The sequence below is a fragment of the Haliotis cracherodii genome, unplaced genomic scaffold (genome assembly GCF_022045235.1).
Source record: "Haliotis cracherodii isolate W230 unplaced genomic scaffold, xgHalCrac1.p SCAF_21, whole genome shotgun sequence".
Lineage (NCBI taxonomy): Eukaryota > Metazoa > Mollusca > Gastropoda > Lepetellida > Haliotidae > Haliotis > Haliotis cracherodii.
The window spans coordinates 9788921-9799656 of record NW_027266277.1 but is presented as its reverse complement, the minus strand read 5'-3'; the positions used below and the strand labels follow the sequence as shown (position 1 = coordinate 9799656).

The following is a 10736-nucleotide window of genomic DNA, read 5'->3' as shown; positions in this document are numbered from 1 at the left end:
TACTCACGTTTGTAATTCATCGAATGTTGTCAAACTGGGTGGTGTGTGGACATGCACCAGGCGTCGATACAGGCTTCATGGTGACAAAACTCTCATATAGACGCTATACTATTGGTAATTTGAAAGAAAAACAAATTATTAAACGTTTAAGAGCATTTTTTTAATTATTATTTTACTGCTATAAGCCCACTGAATATGATGTGTGGTTGGCAAGTATTCATCATCCTTAGAGTTACGTCCCTTACAAAGATGTCAGCTCCCATGGCCAATGTGGAATATTGAGTGGGGATCACTGTGTGTGTAACATCAATATGTAACAAGTTTAAGATAAATGCAGCGTTAGATATATGACATTTGAATGCTGTATCACAAATGGGGAAAAAGAAGCAAGCTAAGAGTTTGACGGCAACTGACAAATTAGCGAAAAAAGATGAAAAGGGTAAGTTACTAAGTATTGAGCTGTTATATATTTTGGCACTTCCACAGCCACAGGTTGTTTTGATGATTTGATGTTATGAATGTTTGGGTTTTTCATAAATATTTCTTTTAAAGTTGATTCGGTTCAAATGACGTGATTCGGGAGTTTTGAGTGGTAGGTGAAATAATATGGTGAAACGTCAGGTCGAACACAGCATGAAATGGAGAATGTTAGTGTGTTCTCAAGTAGTAGCCAGGCCATATAGTTCTTGGGCTGCTTTCGAGGCAAGACGTAGACATGAAAATGAAGACAATTAATTTGTGACCATTACAATTGCTGGAAGGGCCGTGGTGGTGTTACCACAGTGGCCAGGCGCCGCGATTGTGTCCGACAGTCGCCAAGACGTGTGTCCGACAGTCGCCAAGACGTGTGTGCGTTCAGGCTCAGCTGTCTTATTTTCAGTAAACATCACAAGTTATTGGGCCTGTAGGAAAGTTCCACAGAATGGAATAGGTTAGAGAAGATTGTGTTGTTTAGAAATGAATTATTTATAGTGAATTATGACATTTAAACATTGTTGAAGAGAAAAGGGTAGCTGAGTTTGCGTACAATAAATTGTGATGTTTATAGAAAATAGTGTATCTGCGCTTGAATATATTCAACAGAAAACAACACTGCCTCTTTATATTCATCATTAGCATGATTATTTTGAAACATTGTTAAGCGTGAATACATGGCACTTTGGCAACAATGCAGTTTACCGGGCACAGCCCGAGCTCTACCATCCACTCAATTACCGCGCTATATAGCCACCGTTGTCTCGTTATACCGTTTCTGTGCCTCACGCTCTGGTGACTCTTGCTTCACGAACCAAACCCCATTTTTTGGTCTTAGGGAATCTTACAAGTCTTTACGATCCAACACCCGTTTTCGATCTTAGGGAAACTTACACGTCTTTACGATCCAAAACCCCTTTTCGGTCATTAGTGTTAGCTTGCTTTGGGCAAGGGTTAGGGTTAGCATAAATTCTTACCTTTTCCGGTTAATCCGGTTAATCCCATTGGTGGGTCATGTTGACATAAACAATTGCGGGTGTGGTTTCAAGGAAAGATGAATGGGAGAGCGGACCGTGACGTCACACGCATGCGCAATTCATTGTTTACTAAATTACACATGCATGTCAATGGGGATTCTAATGACCCGTTAAACGAGCACTGATTACATGAGATAGCGCCTGTGGTCCAGTGGTAGAACGTCAGCTAATTAATGCATTAATTAGCAGAGCCATTGAGCCGGCGAAGCGCGTTCGAACCCCCACAGCGCTAATTGGATCTGAAAAAGTGCTCTACTCCTGGCACTTTTTATCCATAACAACTTCTTTTTTTCTTTGTCACAATGTTTTAGAGCTACTTCTTGCCCCTTCATCAGGTGAAATGTCATGACAGAGAATAAAAGAAGTTGTTATCCATAAAAAGTGTCATGTATTCATGTTCTTCCATCTTCTTGAAGCCCTTCAAAGACTTGATTGTTAAGTATGTTAAGTAAACAGATAAATTTGGTTTGATTGGCTATGTTCACTAATACCTTCTGAGACTGCCAGTTCTCTAATACCTTCTGAGACTGCCAGTTGGGGTAATCCAAGTTTCTCAAAACTCTTTTCCTCTTATGAAGTCTGTGATTGATGGGGGCATGGGTGAGCCACGAGTTGCTGTGCAAAGTTGCATCTCTTAGGCATTCCAGCTATCATGGCTTTAAGTCAAGGTTTGTCCTGATTATATTTCAAGGTATGTCAGCAAGTTACTCATGGGTTCCAACAAAGTGGTAACGTCTAAGACTTGCATCAATTCGGGCTTTATGATAATATAATGAAAAATTCAGTTCAAAGCGACATTAAAGAAAACACACTTACTCACTGATTTAGTGTTGTTTGTCCAGGCCCGCTTCTCTCCTCAAGTTTGGCAATGGCAAGTAGCATGTATGGACATGAAAGATACAACAAATTATCATGATTATTGATCTCACACTCTGATTTGGTTTCAGCTAAGAAGACGTATGCTTTGTCAAAGACAGAAGCTTCCTCAAGTCATCGACATGAGAAAGATGAACAGCCGAAGGTGATCTCATTTCATATTTGTTTGAGAAGTGTACATGTGTACCTAAAGTAGTTTACAAGATGGTCATGATGTAAGTATGTATCAGCATGATCATTGCACACAGTGTTATCTCAATCTTTCATTTCTAGTTTAGGACCGCCACCGTGGTCTAGTAGTAGAGCAACCACCCAGAGAGTGGAAGTTCAGGGGTTCGATACCCAACCACATTATACCAAAATACCTAAAATGTTGGTATTCATTGTTACCATTCCTGGCACACAACATTGGGGGGCTAAAACAAGGACTGGTCAGCTCGGAGTTGGTATGCTGTGTCTCAGTGGGGTATTCATGTTAAAGTGGTATCTCAGTGGGCTAGCACTATCGGCATCATTCAGGACTAGTACTGGGTCAAGCGCATGCACGCAGGCACACACGCAGGCACACACACACACACACACACACACACACACACACACACAGGCATGCACTCACACACACACATATCTTGAACGCGAGATAAAGCTCCATTTCACCTTGCCTCTCCTCACCTCATCTCTAGTTCTTAGGAAGTTTGTTTGTATGTTTGTTGTTACACGAAACAATATTCAAGTTATATGACGGTGGTATGTAAAAAGCAATCCAATAATAGACATCATGAGCATTGATCAACGCAACTGGGATAAGATGACATGCAATCCCATGGACCAAGCCTCAACATGAGGTCCATTTGATCACCTCTTTCTACAAGCACAGGTTCCCTGGGACCCATAGTCTTACCCGGAATACCCGTAGAACACAGGCTGAAAAGTGGTTTTCTCCCATTGAGTGAGACTAAGAATGATATGACATAACGCAATAACATTTCCACACGTAACTATGGTAACTTGACATCAAGTCAAGTCCATGGTGTTGATTTTCAGCTGTTGAATTCAGCTACAAAAATGGTATTGTTGAAACTTTCGATTCTGTATCAATGCAATTTGTGATTTTCAAATGATTGCCACAAAATTAAATGTATTTTTGTAAGTACCCGAGTTCCATAAAAAGTTCACTGTACATTGAAAGGATGAGGAATTTCCAAATACGGTTGCCCTACCTTAGCATCTGCAAGTCTCTTTCTTTCCAAATATTATCTGCACATGTGCACATGATGCCAAGTTATCATGGATGTGAATGGAACTGAGTGACTGAAAGACCTTGAACCTTTATGATGAATATCAGGTTGAAAAACAAGTGTGTGTTGAACATGTAAAATATCTAAATATCCTGTTACGATGTCCATGTGTGTGTAGGTCGTGATCCCTGACCGCCTGGAGCAGGAGATCATCGAGATGATCCTGGAGCACCAGCAGGACAACAAGGTCCGGGGAGATGTGTCCAAGAGGCTGTCCACCAAGAAACTCACTGTACGTCTTGAAAACCTTATCTCTGTGAGCTTCAGGGGACAGAACAGGTTGTCAGGTCCCCATGTTTGTTGGTTGTGTGTCATCACCAGTGTTGGTTGTGTGTCATCACACAGTGTTGGTTGTGTGTCATCGCACAGTGTTGGTTATGTGTCATCACCAGTGTTGTTTGTGTGTCATCGCACAGTGTTGGTTGTGTGTCATCGCACAGTGTTGGTTGTGTGTCATCGCACAGTGTTGGTTGTGTGTCATCGCACAGTGTTGGTTGTGTGTCATCACACAGTGTTGGTTGTGTGTCATCACACAGTGTTGGTTGTGTGTCATCGCACAGTGTTGGTTGTGTGTTGTCACACAGTGTTGTTTGTGTGTCATCACCAGTGTTGGTTGTGTGTCATCGCACAGTGTTGGTTGTGTGTCATCACACAGTGTTGGTTGTGTGTCATCGCACAGTGTTGGTTGTGTGTCATCACCAGTGTTGGTTGTGTGACATCACCAGTGTTGGTTGTGTGTCATCGTACTGTTGATTGTGTGGCCTAGATGTTTGGTTGTGTTGGTTGTGTGTCATCGCACAGTGTTGGTTGTGTGTCATCGCACAGTGTTGGTTGTGTGTCATCACACAGTGTTGGTTGTGTGTCATCGCACAGTGTTGTTTGTGTGTCATCGCACAGTGTTGGTTGTGTGTCATCGCACAGTGTTGGTTGTGTGTCATCCCACAGAGTTGTTTGTGTGTCATCGCACAGTGTTGGTTGTGGTTCATCGCAGTGTTGGTTGTGTGTCATCACACTGTGTTGGTTGTGTGTCATCGCACAGTGTTGTTTGTGTGTCATCGCACAGTGTTGGTTGTGTGTCATCACACAGTGTTGGTTGTGTGTCATCGCAGTGTTGGTTGTGTGTCATCGCACAGTGTTGGTTGTGTGTCATCGCACAGTGTTGGTTGTGTGTCATCACACAGTGTTGGTTGTGTGTCATCACCAGTTTTGGTTGTGTGACATCACCAGTGTTGGTTGTGTGTCATCACACTGTGTTGGTTGTGTGTCATCACACAGTGTTGGTTGTGTGTCATCACCAGTGTTGGTTGTGTGTCATCACATTGTGTTGGTTGTGTGACATCACCAGTGTTGGTTGTGTGTCATCACACTGTGTTGGTTGTGTGTCATCACACAGTGTTGGTTGTGTGTCATCACCAGTGTTGGTTGTGTGTCATCACACTGTGTTGGTTGTGTGATATCACCAGTGTTGGTTGTGTGTCATCACCAGTGTTGGTTGTGTGACATCACCAGTGTTGGTTGTGTGTCATCACACAGTGTTGTTTGTATGTCATCACACTGTGTTGGTTGTGTGTCATCGCACAGTGTTGGTTGTGTGACATCACCAGTGTTGGTTGTGTGTCATCACCAGTGTTGGGTGTAAGTCATCACCAGTGTTGGTTGTGTGTCATCACACTGTGTTGGTTGTGTGTCATCACCAGTGTTGGTTGTGTGACATCACCATTGTTGGTTGTGTGTCATCGCACAGTGTTGGTTGTGTGTCATCACCAGTGTTGGTTGTGTGACATCACCAGTGTTGGTTGTGTGTCATCACACAGTGTTGGTTGTGTGTCGTCGCACAGTGTTCGTTGTGTGTCATCATAGTGTGGATTGTGTGGCCTGGATGTTTGGTTGTGTTGGTTGTGTGTCATCACCAGTGTTGGTTGTGTGTCATCACCAGTGTTGGTTGTGTGTCATCACACAATGTTGGTTGTGTGTCATCACACAGTGTTGGTTGTGTGACATCTCCAGTGTTCGTTGTGTGTCATCACACAGTGTTGGTTGTGTGTCATCACACAGTGTTGGTTGTGTGTCATCACACAGTGTTGGTTGTGTGTCATCACACAGTGTTGGTTGTGTGTCATCACCAGTGTTGGGTGTAAGTCATCACCAGTGTTGGTTGTGTGTCATCACACTGTGTTGGTTGTGTGTCATCACCAGTGTTGGTTGTGTGTCATCACACAGTGTTGGTTGTGTGTCATCACCAGTGTTGGGTGTGTGTCATCACCAGTGTTGGTTGTGTGTTGTCACACAGTGTTGGTTGTGTGTCATCGCACAGTGTTGGTTGTGTGTCATCGCACAGTGTTGGTTGTGTGTCATCGCACAGTGTTGTTTGTTTGTCATCGCACAGTGTTGGTTGTGTGTCATCGCACAGTGTTGGTTGTGTGTCATCGCACAGTGTTGGTTGTGTGACATCACCAGTGTTGGTTGTGTGACATCACCAGTGTTGGTTGTGTGTCATCGCACAGTGTTGGTTGTGTGTCATCGCACAATGTTGGTTGTGTGTCATCACACAGTGTTGGTTGTGTGTCATCACCAGTGTTGGTTGTGTGACATCACCAGTGTTGGTTGTGTGTCATCGCACAGTGTTGGTTGTGTGACATCACCAGTGTTGGTTGTGTGTCATCACCAGTGTTGGTTGTGTGTCATCGCACAGTGTTCGTTGTGTGTCATCATAGTGTGGATTGTGTGGCCTGGATGTTTGGTTGTGTGTCATCACCAGTGTTGGTTGTGTGTCATCACCAGTTTTGGGTGTGTGTCATCACCAGTGTTGGTTGTGTGTCATCACCAGTGTTTGTTGTGTGTCATCACCAGTGTTGGTTGTGTGTCATCGCACAGTGTTGGTTGTGTGTCGTCACAGTGTTGGTTGTGTGTCATCGCAGTGTGGATTGTGTGGCCTAGATGTTTGGTTGTGTTGGTTCTGTGGTCACACAGTCAAGCTGTGTCAAGGATCTGTACAATCTGTTATGTTGTTTTTAGGATGTGTACAACCTGTCAAGTTGTATCAAGGATCTGTACAACCTGTCAAGTTGTATCAAGGATCTGTACAACCTGTCATGTTGTGTCAAGGATCTGTACAACCTGTCATGTCTTGTCAAGGATCTGTACAACCTGTTATGTTGTTTTTAGGATGTGTACAACCTGTCATGATGTTTTTAGGATCTGTACAACCTGTCATGTCGTGTCAGGGATCTGTACAACCTGTCATGCTGTGTCAAGGATCTGTACAACCTTTGATGTTGTGTCAAGGATCAGTACAACCTTTCATGTTGTGTCAAGGATCTGTACAACATGTTATGTTGTTTCTAGGATCTGTACAACCTGACATGTTGTGTCAAGGATCTGTACAACCGGTCATGTTGTGTCAAGGATCTGTACAACCTGTCATATCGTGTCAAGGATGTGTACAACCTGTCATGTTGTGTCAAGGATCTGTACAACCTGTCATGTTGTGTCACGGATCTGTACAACCTGTCATATCATGTCAAGGATGTGTACAACCTGTTATGTTGTTTTTAGGATCTGTACAACCTCTCATGTCGTGTCAAGAATGTGGACAACCTGTCATGTCGTGTCAAGGATGTGCACAACCTGTCATGTTGTGTCAAGGATGTGTACAACCTGTCATGTTGTGTCAAGGATGTGTACAACCTGTCATGTTGTGTCAAGGATCAGTACAACCTGTCATGTTGTGTGAAGGATCTGTACAACCTGTCATGTTGTGTGAAGGATCTGTACAACCTGTCATGTTGTTTCAAGGATCTGTACAACCTGTCATGTTGTGTCAAGGATCTGTACAACGTGTTATGTTGTTTCTAGGATCTGTACAACCTGTCATGTCGTGTCAAGGATCTGTACAACCTGTCATGTTGTGTCAAGGATCTGTACAACCTGTCATGTCGTGTCAAGGATCTGTACAACCTGTCATGTCGTGTCAAGGATCTGTACAACCTGTCATGTCGTGTCATGGATCTGTACAACCTGTCATGTTGTTTCTAGGATGTGTACAACCTGTCATGTTGTTTCTAGGATGTGTACAACGGGTTATGTTGTTTCTAGGATGTGTAGAACCTGTCATGTTGTTTCTAGGATCTGTACAACCTGTCATGTTGTTTCTAGGATCTTTACAACAACCTGTCAGATGCTGGTTTCTCTCAGAAGCAGATCGAGGCTGCCATGAACAATACGGTGGCACACGGTGGCGACCTCATCAGTGCCCTCGACTGGCTGTGTCTCAACACAAGGAACGGTAGGATGGTCATTTTAGTGGCTTTTGGTAGTTTTTGTTTGCTTATGACATGACACTTTGTCCATCTACCATCTTTTATCTGTTTAACATCATGAACCTGTTTAAATTTTAACAATTTTATACACCTCCTCTGAAATCATAAGGTGTGTGAAACGAACTACGTTTATGACAAGTTAAAATTAGTGGTCCCTTTGAGTTTTTATGAAATTAATGTGCAGTACGCATGTGGTATGCAGAATTGAATATGATCATGATGATAAGTGGTGGGGTAAAAACTATTTGTAAACATTCTTTTTGACCCTGCTGTGGAAAGAAATATACAGCCGTAAAACCAAACATCCTATGATCATACAAAGGAGTACAATGATTCCACAGAGGAATACATTGAATCATTGCTGTGTAAGAATGAGCATTACCACTGCTGCAGATGAACTCCCTGAAGGCTTCTCCCAGACCTTGCTGCGAGAAGAACAAAAACGAAGACCCCAGTTTGATGCCTCACTTCAGGCCCTACCCACAACTCCTGGCCCTGGCCCAAGAAGTCAAGCACAGTCCCTAGGAGCAGCCGTAAGTTATGATCAGTGGGTCCACAAGGTCTTTGCCTTGTGGCAGCCCTTATAGCAGTATTGTTCAAATGATGATACAAGCGTGAAAAACGTTACATGACTATTGCTGTTGGTATGTATATTGAGAAAAACAATGTTAGCCAACCAAAACCCAAGATGGCCACCATTTGTCAAAATCATTATCTATTTGTGCCATAGTAATTCATAGAATTCGTGATCTAAGTGTTGAATGCAGCATAAAACCATTCACTTGCTTACTATCATTATCCTGGTATACGAGTTGTGTGTATCACTGAGGCCCATAATGAAAACAAGCTGACACAATCTGCGTAGCACAGTCATCTAAGGTGCCACAGTGTTGCTGTGCAGAGTTGCGTCCCTTGGCAGCTCATCAAATCACACATGACAGTCATTGGCTGCTTGGCTTGTCAACACACATGACAGTTGCTAGCTGCTTGGCTCGTCAACACACATGACAGTCACAAGCTGCTTGATACAACAACACACATGACAGTCGCTAGCTGCTTGGCTCGTCAACACACATGACAGTCGCTGGCTGCTTGATACAACAACACACATGACAGTCGCTAGCTGCTTGGCTTATCAACACACATGACAGTCACTAGCTGCTTGGCTCGTCAACACACATGACAGTCGCTGGCTGCTTGGCTCGTCAACACACATGACTGTAGCTAGCTGCTTGGCTCGTCAACACACATAACAGTCGCTAGCTGCTTGGCTCGTCAACACACATGACTGTCAGTGGCTGCTTGGCTCGTCAACACACATGACAGTCGCTAGCTGCTTGGCTCGTCAACACACATAACAGTCGCTGGCTGCTTGATACAACAACACACATGACAGTTGCTGGCTGCTTGGCTCGTCAACACACATGACTCAGTGGCTGCTTGGCTCGTCCACACAAATGACAGTCGCTGGCTGCTTGATACAACAACACATATGACAGTTGCTAGCTGCTTGTCTCATCAACACACATAACAGTCGCTGGCTGCTTGATACAACAACACACATGACAGTTGCTGGCTGCTTGGCTCGTCAACACACATGACTCAGTGGCTGCTTGGCTCGTCCACACAAATGACAGTCGCTGGCTGCTTGATACAACAACACACATGACAGTCGCTGGCTGCTTGGCTCGTCAACACACATGACAATCACTAGCTGCTTGGCTCGTCAACACACATGACTGTCGCTAGCTGCTTGATACAACAACACATATGACAGTCGCTAGCTGCTTGGCTCGTCAACACACATGACTGTCGCTAGCTGCTTGATACAACAACACACATGACAATCACTAGCTGCTTGGCTCGTCAACACACATGACAGTCGCTGGTTGCTTGGCTCGTCAACACACATGACTGTCACTAGCTGCTTGGCTCGTCAACACACATGACAGTCGCTGGCTGCTTGATACAACAACACACATGACAGTCGCTGGCTGCTTGATACAACAACACACATGACAGTCACTGGCTGCTTGGCTCGTCAACACACATGACAACCACTAGCTGCTTGGGCGTCAACACACATGACGGTCGCTAGCTGCTTGATACAACAACACACATGACAGTCGCTAGCTGCTTGATACAACAACACATATGACAGTCGCTGGCTGCTTGATACAACAACACACATGACAGTCGCTAGCTGTTTGATACAACAACACACATGACAGTCGCTAGCTGCTTGGCTCGTCAACACACATGACAGTCGCTAGCTGCTTGATACAACAACACATATGACAGTTGCTAGCTGCTTGATACAACAACACACATGACAGTCGCTGGCTGCTTGGCTCGTCAACACACATGACAATCACTAGCTGCTTGGCTCGTCAACACACATGACAGTCGCTGGCTGCTTGATACAACAACACACATGACAGTCGCTAGCTGTTTGATACAACAACACATATGACAGTTGCTAGCTGCTTGATACAACAACACACATGACAGTCGCTGGCTGCTTGGCTCGTCAACACACATGACAATCACTAGCTGCTTGGTTCATCAACACACATGACAATCACTAGCTGCTTGGCTCATCAACACACATGACTGTCGCTGGCTGCTTGGCTCATCAACACACATGACAATCACTAGCTGCTTGTCTCGTCAACACACATGACAGTCGCAAGCTGCTTGGCTCATCAACACACATGACAATCACTAGCTGC

The 10736-nt window shown here is 44.2% G+C and overlaps 1 protein-coding gene across 1 annotated transcript in view; it reads left to right on the top strand.

Annotated features, from left to right (window-relative positions):
* The first annotated feature begins 254 nt into the window (after positions 1 to 254).
* The window catches only part of LOC139470844 (ATP-dependent RNA helicase dhx29-like), a 43835-nt gene continuing 33353 nt past the window's right edge, over positions 255 to 10736 (top strand). Inside the window, exons 1-5 of the mRNA XM_071253158.1 lie at positions 255 to 439; positions 2459 to 2532; positions 3804 to 3917; positions 7841 to 7970; positions 8398 to 8537. Of these exons, the coding sequence (XP_071109259.1) occupies positions 373 to 439; positions 2459 to 2532; positions 3804 to 3917; positions 7841 to 7970; positions 8398 to 8537 (525 nt within the window). The 5' untranslated portion in view covers positions 255 to 372. The remainder of the gene's footprint in view (positions 440 to 2458; positions 2533 to 3803; positions 3918 to 7840; positions 7971 to 8397; positions 8538 to 10736) is intronic.